This window comes from Bufo gargarizans, chromosome 5 (assembly GCF_014858855.1).
Source record: "Bufo gargarizans isolate SCDJY-AF-19 chromosome 5, ASM1485885v1, whole genome shotgun sequence".
NCBI lineage: Eukaryota > Metazoa > Chordata > Amphibia > Anura > Bufonidae > Bufo > Bufo gargarizans.
In genome coordinates, this window is record NC_058084.1 from 273,396,369 (window position 1) to 273,412,939 (window position 16,571).

Consider the following 16,571-nt stretch of genomic DNA (forward strand, 5'->3'; position numbering starts at 1 on the left):
CATCTGAAAATGGAAGGAGTTTGGTACAGCTGTAAATCTACCAAGAGATGGCCATCCACCTAAACTGACAGCCTAGACAAGGAGAGCACTAATTAGAGAAGCAGCCACAAAGCCTGGTCACTCTGGAGGAGCTGCAGAGATCCACAGGTCAGGTGGGAGAATCTGTAGACAGGACAACTATAAGTTGTGTACTCTACAAATCTGGCCTTTATGGAAGAGTAGCAAGAAAAAAGCCATTTTTGAAAGCAAGCCATACAAAGTCCCATTTGCAGTTTGCAACCAATCACGTAGGAGGCACAGCAAACATCTGGAAGAAGGTGCTCTGGTCAGTTGATCTTTGTGGCCTAAATGCAAAATGCTATGTGTGACGAAAAACTAACACTGCACATCACCCTGAACACACCATCCCCACTGTGGAACATGGTGGTGGCAGCATCATGCTGTGGGGATGCTTTTTTTCTGCACGGACAGGGAAGCTGGTCAGAGTTGATGGGAAGATGGATGGAGCTAAATACAAGGCAATCCTGGAGGAAAACCTTGTGGAGGCTGCAAAAGACTTGAGACTGAGATGGAGGCATAGTGTGTATTGTTGTCTGATTGCTGGAGAGCATGGATCTGGGGTGTGTGGGCTGTGTTGGGGTGTGACTTATGCTCAATTTTCAGGCCGAGTTAAAAGGTGAGCACAAGATCGAGTGAGAGGAGCAAATTAACCCCTTGCAGTCACGCTCGTGTCACGTGCTATTATGGTAGCGTACATGACATGACAGTACAGTCATACTCCCAAAATGGAATGTATGCATAATCAGGCATATCAGGGTGCAGTCTGGGTAAGCCAGGATCAAATGTATGTAGCCCATTAGAAATCTGTAAAGTAGAAATACGTTTACTTACCGGGGGAACATTTCGGGGTGTTGGAGGACTATCTTTATGCTTCTGGTACAGTTTCCGGACCATATCCAAGTCACGGCTGTATCTCTGTATGACTATCATATATTTTTCCCCAAAGTCAAGGTGGTCGTTTCCAATTCTTTCAAATTTCACCAACAGATTCACCATTTGCTCAGTCTTAATTATCAAAGAGGGAAAAAATGATGTAGTATGAATACAAAACCGACTAAGCTACATTTGAGGTTTGATCTAAATGCTCATGTCACAATGTAATGAGGGGGGGGGGGGGCAGACAGGGAAAAGTGCTGAACAGGCAGGATAGTTTGTTTCAGATAATATGCTGTTTTCAGGCATATTCACAAGTGAAAAAAATTGTAATACTGCATAATATGTATTTATAAAGGTGAGGTGAAACTAGTCATACACATAAAACAAAAGTAGGCCTAACTCAATTTTAAAGGCATTGCCTTACAATTTAATTTTAAAGGAGTTGCCTAGTATCTTCTAAAAAATCAACTAAATGCAAGGAATGTGAAAAAATAAAACAGATAATCATTACTCACCTGGGAAATCCCCCGCTACACCAGCACTGCCACTCTGATTGTACTGTCTGTATTTTGTATACGTTGCTGCACAGATTATGTGCCAAACATGCATGTGACCGCTGCAGCCAATCACTTGCCTAAGCAGTGCTGCTTGCATATAAGGCAAAAGACCACTGATTGTCTGTAGCAGTTATGTAGATATACATGTCATAATTACTACAGGACAAGTAAACAAAAGTTGGCAGGACCAACACAGCAGTGGCGCTGGAGCAGCAAGGGATGTGCCAAATGCATAATGGTTATTTTATAAAATTCCAGGCTTTTTAAATCCTGGAAACGGCATTATGTGTAGGGGGGCTCCCTACTCTCCCCTGAGCGAAGTGCAAGAGTGGCTCATTTGTCAGAAAACGAATGTGACCTGCTTAATAATGTTTGTGTGACAATCACTATAATCACACTAAAAGCAGACCTGTTACCTCTCCTGACATGCCTGTGGTAATAGCTTCATGCATTCCCCATGTAATAACAATTCTGAAGCATCTAGTCTTATGGCTTTATGTTGTGTCATTCCTTTATTATTTCTACTAAAAGTTATGAATGAATTGCTAGCAGTCTGCAGTGAAGGTAGAGAGGGGTGTTACCATCTGGAGGTGTGTCCCTGCACAGTCTGACTCTATCCAATCAGTACTGCTGGTGTCAGACTGTGCAGGTACACCCCCCCCCCAACTTGTTACCATCCTCTGTACCCTTACTGCAGACTGCTAGCAAGTCATTCATAACTTCTAGTAGAAATAATAGAGGACTGGCAGAACATAGAGGCATAAGAATAGATGCTCCAGAATTGTTATTACATGGTGAGTGCATGCAGCTATTAAAACAGGACTGTCAGGAGTGGTGATGACATATCCGTAAATGGACAATTCAAACCAAACATCCAAATATTGATGTAGCCTGTTTGTTAGCCCAAGTAATGTGTAAACACAGCCACATACTGGTTTTATAGCCGATCCATCACCATAGTAAGGTGCCCTCACTGAAACTATGCCACTTGGTGGCTGTTAGTTACTGTAGACAAGGGTAGGAAGAGGCAACAAGGAGGGGGTGTGCAACCTGCAGGAACACAGCTGAGCCAGCCCTTAGTAATTGCCGCAATGTTTTTTGATGCAGTTTGGTGTAATAGTAAAGGAGGCAGATCTTCTTTAACTAGCCATCAGATTAGTTATGTGGACTGTTGTCAAGTATCCTTGTATTTTCTCTGTATACAAGACTTGTATTTTCTATGCGTTTTAGAATACAGCACACTTACAGTCAATGGCTTTTCAAACCAGGAATCCACAAATCCCTGAAGAGATTGGTAAAGACCTTCTATCTGATTCTTGAATTCCACATAATCCTTATCAAACTAAAATAAATAAAAGAAAGATAAGTCAAACATAAAACAGAGCTACACAGTGTATTGCATGCTAGCGAAAACCCATCAAAGGGAAACTCCCATATAAATTGGGGTTTTCATTTTAATTCTTCCTTAGCAAGTCATTCAAATCAATTTATTGAGTGGAATTTCTTGACATCGTATGCCATCTTGTGTTCCTTTTGATGAGCAGCAGATTAAACGGAGACTCACAAAGTTCATTTCTTTGATAAATGATCATGAAGATAGTCCATTACACCAGTGGCATACCTTCAATGGTGGCAGGCCACACAACTGCTAGGGGTCTGTTGAAAAGGGGGCCCAGCACTGAATGGTAACTGTATACATTCTTACTGAGCTCCTCCTTGTGGTGGCTGCAGGCAGTCAGCTTTGTAATAGAATAGAAGCAGATTTGTATTTTTGCCAGCTGTCTGGTGTGAATACATTTAGAAATCTGGTTCTCAAAATGAGTACCATATTCCCGTTACATGGATCCTAGGGGACAACATAGATGGGGGTTCCCTGTTAAGGTGATTATTTCTAAGGGTGGATCATACTTGACCTGCCAGAACTCCAAACTGGAATGTACGTATTTGCTCCATGAGGAGTTCATGACATGCTTTTGCAAGTATTAGATGGTTATAAAGATCATATAATATAATGTAAGAGGTCTTCATACCCCCTTTTAAAAGGTCTTTACTATAAAGAAACACATCTGCTAAAAGCTGTCTGTTTCCTTATATAAAACATGCTACTCCTGCAACTTAGAAAGCAGGTGTATGCATTTTTTTCACAATTTCTTCCCATCCTGACCATCATGGCCGATTTATTATTTTATTCTGCTATATTAATGGGTATCTATTTACTTTGATAACCTTGCATGCTCCTAACCACTCGCAATACTCCTTTATCTGCTCAGTGTACAGAATAGGATTCTGGGTGCGGTGCCCTGGCAGAGTGCTGAATCACCTTAAAGGTACTAGTCCTGTACTGAGACTTACTGGAAGTGCTCCATGGTATGGAGACTTATTGGCAATGACCCATGGGAAATGCAAAGAGGTAACCCCTAAGGAAGGGAACCAGATGCTAAACACCTTGCCACTCTCAGTAACAGATGGGCCATGGGCCATTTTCTTTCTAATCATCTATATGATATCTACTTTGGTTTGAACCTGTTTCTTAGCTTTACCTTGCTTAGAATTTGTGACATGATTGCACACTCTTGAGAGACGCGTCTCTTGTGAAATAAGATTTCTATCATGCTGTATGTTACTTTGATAACTTAGTTGTGTCCGACTCTCACTTTGACCTGCGTGTCAGCTTTTGTTTTCTAGTTGAAAATGTTTGACTCATTTCATGGTTTTGTGTATATTTAACTGTCTTTACATAAAAAGTTAAAATGAAAAGCGTGCCATATTTCTGAAGCACCTATTCCCCTTTTTCCTATTCCTATCCCACTTTTTCCAACACCTTTTTTTTATTACAATTTTTTGCAATCAAACTTTTGTCCGCCTAATGAAATAAAAACATAAATTCATCAGAAATCTGGGGCTTCGGTTTGCTTGGGAGTGATTGTTGCATGCGTACTGGAAAACTGGATGGGGCAGGGGGCCCATACTGTTTTGCTATGAGATCTGTGTACGCCCCTCCATTACACTGATAATTTTAGCACCATATTTGCCACTCCACAGGGAGATCCAAAGAAATGTTTCTACATCTACAATTCTAATAATTTCAGGGCAGTGGCTCTTTTTCCTGCACTTCGCATGGTGCTACTCACTTCTTGTTTCCGATGATCAAGAACATCATAGGTCTTGGACTTAGTGTTAGCGACAATTGTCTGATATCGAATATTGATCTTTTCAATCCCTTCAATTCTTATGTTCTGAAGATCAGCCAGACTTTCCAAAACATTGCTCATATCTGATATCTTTTCAAGGCGCTTACAGAATGTGTCCAGTTTCCCAAATATATAGTTTTCACTGAAATTACAGAAAGAAAGTGACGATTTATAGGCACATTAAAATGCACTTCTGTACAATTAGGAATTTAATAGCTTTTACAATTCGGAAACTAGATTATTGAAATCCTATTCAATTAATACTTCTCTCCTGCGAAAGACTATATTAATCGTTTGGACTGCAATTTAATAGATGAAAGAATTACCGGTATAGCTTTTTGCTCTTTTTAATCCTGAGGAAAATAAGGACACAAATGCAAAAGTCATGATGCTAAATTAGGTAATATACTAAATTAATGAGGAAATATTAACCACTTCATGACTTTCCATTTTTGCATTTTTATTTTTCTGTTCAGATAGCTACATGAGGACTCATTTTTACAGGAAAAGTTGTACTTTCTTATGGCACCATTTAATGTTCCATACAATGTATTGGGAAGCAAGGAAAAAAATTATCAACCCCTTCTGGACCTCCACTGTACATATACAATGGAAGGCATCTTTCACAGTGTATTGAAATCCGTCAGTATTCTGGCTCTGGATTATGCACGGATTCCAGATGATATACCATCATTCATATTCTTTCCTCCCTGCATATTTTATGCACTCCCATAGACTCTAACTTTAAGGCCATTTTTTGCATATCTGACATGTGTCACTTTATGTGGTGATAACTTTAAAATGCTTTTACTTATCCAGCCCATTCTGAGATTGTTTTAGAGTCACATATTGTACTTCATGACAGTGGTAAAATGTAGTAAAAAATGTTTTTTTATTTATAAAAAAATGGCAAGTTTACAAAGGTTTTTGAAAAATTTCCAAATTTCATTCAATAGATAAAAATTTCCAAATTTCATTCAATAGATAGTAACACCTCCAAAAATAGTTATTACTTTACATTCCCCATATGTCTACTTCATGCTTGGATCATTTTGTGAATGTCATTTTATTTTTTTATGGACATTAGAAGGTTTAGAAGCAAATCTTAACATTTTTCAGAAAATTTCCAAAACCCACTTTTTAAGGACCAGTCCAGGTCTGAAGTCTCTTTGTAAGGCTTAAATAATAGAAACCACCCAAAAATGACCCCATTTTAGAAACTACATCCCTCAATGTATTTAAAACTGATTTTACAAACTTTGTTTACCCTTTAGATGTTCCACAAGAATTAATGGAAAATCGAGATGACATTTCAGAATTTCACTTTTATGGCAGATTTTCCATTTTAATAAATTGTTTTCCACTAATAAAGCAAGGGTTAACAGCCAAACAAAACTCAATATTTATTGCCCTGATTCTGTAGTTTACAGAAACACCCCCATGTGGTAGTAAACTGCTGTAGGGGCACACGGCAGGGTGCAAAAGGAAAGGAATGCCATATGGTTTTTGGGAGGCAGATTTTGCTAGACTGGTTTTTTGACCCCATATCCCATTTGAAGCCCTCCTGATGCACCCCCAGAATAGAAACTCCAAAAAGGTGACCCCATTTTAGAAACTACACCCCTCACGGTATACAAAACTGAATTTACAAACTTTGTTAACCCTTTAGGTTTTCCACAAGAATTTATGGAAAATAGAGATGAAGTTTCAGAATTTCACTTTTTGGGCAGATTTACCTTTTTAATCTATTTTTTTTTTCCAGTTACAAAGCAAGGGTTAACAGCAAAACAAAACTCAATATTTATGGACCTGATTCTGTAGTTTACAGAAACACCCCATATGTGGTTGTAAACTGCTGTATGGGCACACGGCAGGGCGCAGAAGGAAAAGAATGCCATACGGGTTTTGGAAGGCAGATTTTGCTGGACTGTTTTTTTTTACACCATGTCCCATTTGAAGCCCCCCTGATGCATCCCTAGAGTAGAAACTTCCAAAAAGTGACCCCATTTTAGAAACTACACCCCTCAAGGTATACAAAACTTATTTTACAAACTTTGTTACACCCTTTAGGTGTTTTGTGATTGGTACTATTATAGGGTGCATATAACTTTTTGATCGCTTGCTATTACACTTTTTGTGATGTAAGGTGACGTAAGGTGACAAAACATCACCTTACACCGTTGTTATTTTTTTTTTACGGTATTCACCTGTGGGGTTAGGTCATGTGATATTTTTATAGATCAGGTTATTACAGACGCGGAGATACCTAATATGTCTACTTTTTTTTATTTATGTAAGTTTTACACAATGATTTCATTTTTTAAACAAAAAAAAATCATGTTTTAGTGTCTCCATAGTCTGAGAGCCATAGTTTTTTCAGTTTTTGGGCGATTATCTTAGGTAGGGTACCATTTTTGCAGGATGAGATGACGGTTTAATTGGCACTATATTGGGGTGCATATGACTTTTTCATCGCTTGCTATGACACTTTTTTTTACACATTTTTTTTGTTTTGTTTTTTTAACAGTGTTCACCTGAAGGGTTAGGGCATGTGATATTTTTATAGAGCAGGTTCTTATGGACGCGGCAATACCTAATATGTATACTTTTTTTATTTACTTAAGTTTTACACAATAACAGCATTTTTTAAAACCAAAAAACAATGTTTTAGTGTCTCCAAATTCTGAGCCATAGTTTTTTTAATTTTATGGGCGATTGTCTTAGCTAGAGTCTCATTTTTTGCGGGATGAGATGACGATTAGATTGGTACTATTGTGGCGTGCATAAGCCTTTTTGATCACTTGGTTTTGTACTTTTAGTGATGTAAGGTGACAAAAAAATGGTTTATTTAGCACAGTTTTTGTTTTTATTTTTTTACGGTGTTCATCTGAGGGGTTAGGTCATGTGATATGTTTATAGAGCCGGACAATCAGGACGCGGCGATACCTAATATGTCTACTTCAAAAAAAATATATATATTTTGGGAAAATTAGTTTTTTAGTTTTTTTTACTTGAAACTTTTTGGGGGAAAACTTTTATAGTTTCAACTATTTTTTAACTTTTTTTTTTGGCCCACTTTGGGAATTCAACTTTTGGGGGTCTGGTCCCCTTTACAATGCATTCCAATACTTCTGTATTGGAATGCATTGACTGTATGAGTAATACAGTGTGTATTACTCATACAGCTTCCTGCCTGTGAGATCCAGGGGGCTGGATCTCACAGGCTCTCCACCGGAAGGCAGCCCCGATGCCTAAGGAAGGCATCGGGCTGCCTTCCATGCCATCGGGTCCACGTCACAGCAGCACAGTGACCCGATGGCAGCTCCGATCCCCGCTCAACATCGCACTAACCGCGGCACATTTAGGGTTAATGCGCCGGCATCTGTGATTTTAACCAATGCCAGCGCATTCAGCAGGGGTTCGGCTATCAGTGACTGTCGGACCCCTGCCGCTGATCGGGTGGGCACAGCTCCTGCACCCACCCAATCCCCATTAAGTACATGTCCGTCATGGGCCTTTAAGTCCCGCAAAGATATGACGTACATGTACGTCATGGGTCCTTAAGCGGTTAAAGGGCATCTGTCAGCATATTTGTACCCATAAAAATGACTGAACTGTTACATGTGCGCTTCGCAGCTGAAGGCACCTGTGTTTGTCCCATGTTCATATCTGCCTGCATTACTGAGAAAATTATGTTTTAATATATGCAAATGAGCCTCTAGGAGCAATGAAGGTGATACCAACACAAATGCCTTCAGCTGCCAAGCGCACATGCAACAGGTCAGCCAGTTTCACTGGTATAGATCTACTGACAGATGCCCTTAAATTATGATGTGGACTCAATGGATGTTTCAGTGCAGAGGTATCAACACAAATCAAACTTTCCTTCAATCCAATCATTAAAGGGAACCTGTCGTATTGAACACTGTGTTTCAGTTGCAGGTATCAGGAGATGCTGAGCAGACTGATAAGTTTTGTGGGAAAAGATTCAGTAAAACTTCTATTTTCTACATTTATATGACATGGAAAAGGATCTAGGAATTTTAATAAACAGCAAACTAAGCTGCAAAAACCAGTGTCAGGCAGCTGCTGCCAAGGCCAATAAGATAATGGGTTGCATCAGAAGGGGCATAGATGCCCGTGATAAGAACATCCTACCACTTTACAAATCATTAGTCAGACCACACATGGAGTACGGTGTACAGTTCTGGGCTCCTGTAAACAAGGCAGACATAGCAGAGCTGGAGAAGGTCCAGAGGAGGGCAACTAAAGTAATAACTGGAATGGGGCAACTACAGTACCCTGAAAGATTATCAAAATTAGGGCTATTCACTTTAGAAAAAAAGATGACTGAGGGGAGATCTAATTAATATGTATAAATATAAAAGGGGTCAGTACAGAGATCTATCCCATCATCTATTTATACCCAGGACTGTGACTGTGACGAAGGGACATCCTCTGTGTCTGGAGGAAAGAAGGTTTGTACACAAACATAGAAGAGGATTCTTTATGGTAAGAGCAGTGAGACTATGGAACTCTCTGCCTGAGGAGGTGGTGATGGTGAGTACAATAAAGGAATTCAAGAGGGGCCTGGATGTATTTCTGGAGCGTAATAATATTACAGGATATAGCTACTAGAAAGGGGTCGTTGATCCAGGGAGTTATTCTGATTGCCTGATTGGAGTCGGGAAGGAATTTTTATTCCCCTAAAGTGGGGAAAATTGGCTTCTACCTCACAGGGTTTTTTTTTTTGCCTTCCTCTGGATCAACTTGCAGGATAACAGGCCGAACTGGATGGACAGATGTATTTTTTCGGCCTTAGTTACTATGTTATATTCCTGCTCATTCTGGGCTTCTGAAGTCAAGGAGGAGGTCCCATCAGTGACTGCCAGCCTTCCCTCTATGAATGTGCATACAGAGTGACCTGTCAATCACTGATATGACGCCTCCTTGATGTCAAAGTTGAGAATGAGAAGGAATTTAAGTGAATGATTTACAAGTTATACTGAATATTTTCTGCTAGCTCCATAACATGCAGCCTTTAGCTTACATTGCAATTTCATGGTGACAGGTTCCCTTTAATTATAGTAAAAACTATTGGGAAAGTCTGGACATAGACACACAAGCTATAAACATTAGGTTTATGGAATTACATGACATCAACAATGGGGGGGTGATTTTCTATGGCTATGACAGGTTTAAAAAACTAAAACTAGTTGTCTCAAAAATAATGCACACATTGGATCCACGTTTTTGTATGATTGCATAAATATTTCAGCAAAAAAATATTTGTAAATTTTTACCTGAATTCGAACTGTCTCTCATTTGGAGTTTCCTTTAGTTTCTCCTTCACCTTGTGGAAAGAAGCTTGATACTGTTCATTCAGGTACACACATTCACGGATCCTCTTCAGAAGCTCTTCCCTAAAAAATGTATAGATTATATCACTACAATTATGGAATGAGAATAAGCTTAGTAATAGGTGACTAATTTCCTTCAAATTGTTTTAATTCCAGGAGTTCAGAAAAATAAAATCTAATAGAGCAAGTGAAGCACTGTCTAGTATGAGCACAGCTACAGTTTAAGGGCATCACCATGAGTACTACAGTTTAAGGGCATCACCATGAGTAGTACAGTTTAAGGGCATCATCATGAGTACTACAGTTTAAGGGCATCATCATGAGTACTACAGTTTAAGGGCATCACCATGAGTACTACAGTTTAAGGGCATCATCATGAGTACTACAGTTTAAGGGCATCATCATGAGTACTACAGTTTAAGGGCATCACCATGAGTACTACAGTTTCCAGTGTCTATACAGCACAACTATATTCTATCATATATTGTATCAGTTCTGAAATCAAATTATATTGGTATATCTATGCAGGAAAATAGCATCAGACCTGCTAGGGTTCAACCACAAGGGACCTAAATTCAAGATTTTGATACAGTATCTGATCGGTGGGGGCCAGACTCCTGGTACCCCTGCCAATCAGCTGTTTGAGAAGGCACTGGCACTCCTGCAAGCGATGCGGCCTTCTCCATGCTTACCATGCACAGCGACGAACAGTGTATAGCGGGGCTGTGCATGGTATTGCACTCAGTCCCATTAACTTCAATGGGCCTGAGCCCTATACCAAGCACAGCCATTATACGGCGCTGTGCTTAGTAAGCGCGGAGAAGGCTATGGCGCTCACAGAAGCGCTGGTGTGTTTTTAAACAGATGATCAGCGGTAGTCTCTGGTATCGGACCTCCACCGATCACATCCTAAGGCTAGGTCATCAGTATCAAAATCCTGGAAAACCCCTTTAACTGATGCATGAATACAGGGATAAATAAATACGGTGGATTTAAAATCTACATTTGACATCAATTTTTAATAGAGATATTTTCTGCAAAATGCTGATGAGATTTGATAATACTCTGCAGATTTTCAGCTCACAATTCTGTGATAAAAAAAATCTGCAGTGTATGTGTCACGTATGAACATATCCTGTATCAGCTACATGGGTGCTATAATGTGTGGTATTGTCTGGGAAGCAATTTGAATTAGTAGTGTATGTAACAGTTAACTCATGTAGGCTACAGCATGCATGCCATAAAGGCAGACCATGTAGCTCATAAAGGACGCTGGAGAGAGCAGAGCCTTTGATGGGTTAGCGCCCTTTGACACGTGTATTATTAGCAAACAAACGGCCTAGAGGAGGAAACAAACACCAAGCCTTTTTGTCTTGGGTGGCACAATCCGACACCACAGTGAACCCTGCTATGAGGCCCCCAGCCTTCTATGTACATAGCTGAACATGGGTACTGCTATGTCAAAATTACTGCACAAAGAGGGTCATTTATCAAACTGGTGCAAAGTAGAACTGGCTTAGTCGGCCACAGCAACCAATCAGATTGCTCCTTTTATTTTCCAAAGGAGCTGTCCAAGATTAAAGGTGGAATCTGATTGATTGCACACCAGTTTGATAAATTACCCCCAAAGGGCTTTATACTGTGGTGTTAAAGAAGACCCATGACCATGAAATGCAGTGCAGTCTGCAGACAGCATGTTATAGGGCTGGATAAACTGAGCAGATTGATATATAATTTTGTGGGAAAACTCGTAATTTAATCTTTTAAATCTATGCTCTTTCTGAGCTCAGTTGTACACAAGGCCATCTTACCAGTGACTGACAGCTATCTCTGTATACACACTTACACAGAGACCGCTATCAATCACCGATAAGACAGCTCCAAGTACAACTGAACTCAGAAAAAGCAACTTTAACTGTATAAATGAAAAGTATTACTGAATCTTTTCCCATAAAACTATACATCAGTCTGCTCCGCTCCTCCTGCTCTGCAATATGCTGCCTGTAGACTATACTGCATTTTGTGGGAAAACTATTTTGGCGCCAGTGCCACAAGGCAATAATTATGAGATTCAGTTGCAGTAGATTACTATTTAAAGGTGTCCATACTTTACCTGTCAAGATCCCAGATCTTAACAACCCCCTGGTTCAGATAATTCTTGCATGTGGTCACAATTTGGTTGGTGACTTTTAGGAAGAGGGACGTCATATGCTCTGAAGTATTATAATACTGGGATGTACTGTAGATCATACGGATGCTGTTCATCAGACTTGGAATGTGTTCTACCATTGTAGCCTGAACATTTAAAAGCATAAATTCATTTATGGTGCACTGGAAAATTTGCCCTATATTTATCAACACTTTACCCATCATCAGTTTTTTAAAAAATCCAACATACTACAGACTACAAAAATTTAAACTTAAAGTGTAACTGTCATTCTTTATTTTTATTTGTGTAATGTGTAGTTGCAGTGATGCTGACCATTTTCGTAATATACGTTAATTACTGAAATCATACATTTCTATTAGAAAAATAGCTGTAAAGTGGCCCATTTTGAGCCTTAGCAGCGCTCCTATGTCTTCTGTTTACATAACAGCCAGTGTTAGCAAGTCTCCACAGTTATGTAAACAGAAGACAGAGGAGCGTTGCTAAGGCTCAAAATCGGCCACTTTGCAGCTCTTTTTGTAATAGAAATGTAGGATTTCAGTAATTAAAGTATATTACAAAAATGGTCAGTATCACTACCCCTATACATTACACATATAAAAATAGAATGGCAGTTACGCTTTCAACATATCTATTATCCAACCATAGCCATTTCAGTAAAATAATCAGGAATTACAACAGGCCCGAGCTGATAATCTTCCCGGCAGGTTGTTTGGGCAGTGGGTCACTCTGCCCTCAGGTAAATCTGAGCACGCAGAATAAAATGCTGAAGGTTCTAAGAAGATCTGAACCCCGTCTTCTCTTGTTGAGCTGACGAAAAGGCTGCTGTGTCCCCGATACACTGGTGAGTCCATAAATACATAGAGAGGGACTTATCAGATTGACACTAGGGAAGCAGCAGCTAAATGCCCTGCACAGACACAGGACTGCTATTGTTTGTCCAGAGCAGCAGAGAAAGTGCATACAGCCCAGTTAGGGTCCATTCACACGTCCGTATATGTTTTGCGGATCCGCAAAACACGGACACCGGCAATGTGTGTTCCGCATTTTGCGGACCGCACATCGCCGGCACTCTCATAGAAAATGCCTTTTCTTGTCCGCAATTGCGGACAAGAATAGGACATGTTCTATTTTTTTATGGAGCAGAAGTGCAGATCCGCAAATGTGGATGCAAACAGCACATTCCGGCACTGTTGAAAATGAATGGGTCCGCACCTGTTCTGCAAAATTGCGTAACGGATGCGGACCCATTTTGCGGACGTGTGAATGGACCCTTAGAGAGCAGTACGAGACAAGCCAAGCAGTACTGCTAACCTGGGGAGCAAAAGTCATGGCATAAGGGGAGGAGCTTAGTTAATACAGGAGTGTGGCTTATTACGCCCAGGCCTGCTACCAACAAAGATGTTGGTTTGTGTCTTAAATGTAAAAAAAAGGCAGTGAAGTAAAAATACGAGTGGTGTTGGTAAAGTGTCTTGTAATGAGTCCTGTATCGTTTTAAGGGGGTTGTCTGGTTTTCTGTTATTGATGCCCATCCTAAAGAGAAGTTATCAATATCATGTTGGTAGGGGTTCAAAAAGCAGCTGTGCTCGTGTGATTCCCACATCCTTTTCACTCTTTATCTGCACGCGTCTCCCTTGTAACGGTGGTACAGTGTAATTAGAGTTTCCTCTTCTGTTCACTTGAATGGGACGAGCAGTTATGATTATGCAGCACGGTCGCTACAAGCCAGACGGTGCGCAGGTAAACAGTGAAGACGACAGGGCGCTTGCATGAGCACAGTTATCTCTTCAAACAGGTGATAGGCTGAAGGTAAAGCCCACCAATATGATATTGATGACCTGAAGATAGGTCATCATTGTAATCACACTGCAAAGCCTCATTAAAGGGGTTATGCCATGATCGATGTAAAAAATGTAAGTCAGGCATCATTTAGTACAAAACAAATACTGTTCTGATAGATTTATTTTAGGCTGGCAGCTCAGGGAGTGTGTCCTTTCTCAGGAAGCATGTCCTTTCTCAGGAAGCATGTCCTTTCTGCTGTAGCTCCTTCCCTCAAACTGCCACAGCTTCTAACAGAAGATATAGCTGGTGGCAATTGAAGATTTACACTGAGCATGTGCAACCACCTCAGTGAGCCATACAGATACATTTTATAAAATAACTCTAACAATAGTGTCTATAATAATTTTTTTAATACGTATATTTACAAAAGTATTCATATCCAGGTTCTGTATTGAAAACTGTAGAATATTTTTTATGACACAACCCCTTTAATATAGGTCCAGTGTAGGAATGATGCACAGAACCATCGTCTGGATCTGAAGCATGGTGAATGCGAAAGACTCCTGACAGACCCCTTCAAACTATAATGAGATCCATCAGGTTCCTCCATTTTGATGGAAAAATTGTTCTGCATGCCTAACTATTATTTCTGTCAAATGTGGCGGAATCTGTGAAGGTTGCGTATGTACAGCATCAAACATACACAGTGTGTGAGAACAGTCTGAATGTGTCTGTGTGATATGTGTCAAATATGTGGGTTTGCCTGTGCACTATATGTCCAGTATGCATGTGCCTTCTGTGTCTAATGTGTAAGTACATGTATGCTTAATGTGTCTAACTGTAATAGGCATGTACTGTATGTGGCATATGACTAGTGGGTGAGTGTCAGGTATGCGGCATGTACATGATGTGCGAGAGGCGGGTATGTGGCATATATCTAGTGTATAAGTGGCATGTATGCATAATGTGTCTATTGTGTGAGTGGTGGGTATGTGGTATGTATATAATGTGCGAGTGGTGGGTATGTGGCATGTATAAAATGTGTGAGTGGCGGGTATGTGACATGTATACAATGTGTGTGTGTGGCAGGTATGTGACCTGTATACAATGTGTGTGTGTGGCAGGTATGTGGCATGTATATAATGTGTGAGTGGCTGAAATGTGTCATGTATAAAATGTGTGAGTGGCGGGTATGTGGCATGTATATAATGTGCGAGTGGTGGGTATGTGGCATGTATAAAATGTGTGAGTGGCGGGTATGCAACATGTATACAATGTGTGTGTGTGGCAGGTATGTGACATGTATACAATGTGTGTGTGTGGCAGGTATGTGACATGTATACAATGTGTGTGTGTGGCAGGTATGTGGCATGTATATAATGTGTGAGTGGCTGAAATGTGTCATGTATAAAATGTGTGAGTGGCGGGTATGTGGCATGTATATAATGTGTGAGTGGCGGGTATGTGGCATGTATGTAATGTGTCAGTGGTGAGTATGTAGCCTGAATATAAAGTATGAATGATGGGTATGTGGAATGTGTATAATGTGTGAGTGGCGGGTATCTGACATGTATATAATGTGTGAGAGGCTGGTATGTGCCATGTTTATAATGTGTGAGTGGTGGGTATGTAGCATGAATATAAAGTATGAATGGCGGGTATGTGGAATGTGTATAATGTGTGAGTGGCGGGTATGTGACATGTATATAATGTGTGAGCGGTGGGTATGTGGCATGTATATAATGTGTGAGTGGCAGGTATGTGACATGTATATAATGTGTGGGTGGTGGGTATGTGTCATGTATGTAATGTGTGAGTGGCAGATATGTAGCATGTATATAAAGTGGGAGAGGCAGGTATGTGGCATGTATGTAATGTGTGAGTGGCAGGTATGTGGCATGTATGTAATGTGTGAGTGGCGGGTATGTGGCATGTATATAATGTGTGAGTGGCGGGTATGTGGCATGAATATAATGTGTGAGTGGCGGGTATGTGGCATGTATATAATGTGTGAGTGGCAGGTATGTGGCATGTATATGATGTGTGAGTGGCGGGTATGTGTCATGTATGTAATGTGTGAGTGGCGGGTATGTGGCATGTATATAATGTGCGAGTGGCGGGTATGTGGCATTAATATAATGTGTGAGTGGTGGGTATGTGGCATGTATATAATGTGTGAGTGGCAGGTATGTGGCATGTATATAATGTGTAAGTGGACTGTGTGACATGGGGGCAGTGTGTATAAAGTATAAATTACATCTGTACGATCTGTAAACCTTCCCCTTGGCAATAAGATGTGTCCCTACACAGTCTGGTGCTGTCAGTGATGATTGGACACTGTCAGTATGTAGGGTCACAGACCATTGACCAGGAGGATGGTAACCCACAGTTGTAAATGTAATCTTACATTCCCAGGAGGAATAACAGAGGAATAACACAATCCCGATTTCCTAAAAAACGGATTCTCCAGAAATGTTGTATTATGGGGAATACAAGTATGTACAAATACTGCCGCATCAGGAGAGTGTAACGTATTACAGCGGAGAACTATGTTAATAAGGAAGCATGCTGTAATGAA

At 40.3% G+C, this 16,571-nt stretch overlaps 1 protein-coding gene across 2 annotated transcripts in view; it reads right to left on the reverse strand.

Annotated features, from left to right (window-relative positions):
• LOC122939661 (dynein axonemal heavy chain 5-like) overlaps window positions 1-16,571 on the reverse strand; it is a 337,492-nt gene that overhangs the window by 222,926 nt on the left and 97,995 nt on the right. For both annotated transcript variants that reach the window (XM_044295816.1, XM_044295814.1), the window contains exons 13-17: window positions 12,158-12,339; window positions 9,988-10,107; window positions 4,625-4,826; window positions 2,740-2,835; window positions 892-1,065 (exon numbers count right to left, since the gene is read on the reverse strand). In XM_044295816.1, coding sequence (XP_044151751.1) covers window positions 892-1,065; window positions 2,740-2,835; window positions 4,625-4,826; window positions 9,988-10,107; window positions 12,158-12,339 — 774 coding nt within the window. The remainder of the gene's footprint in view (window positions 1-891; window positions 1,066-2,739; window positions 2,836-4,624; window positions 4,827-9,987; window positions 10,108-12,157; window positions 12,340-16,571) is intronic.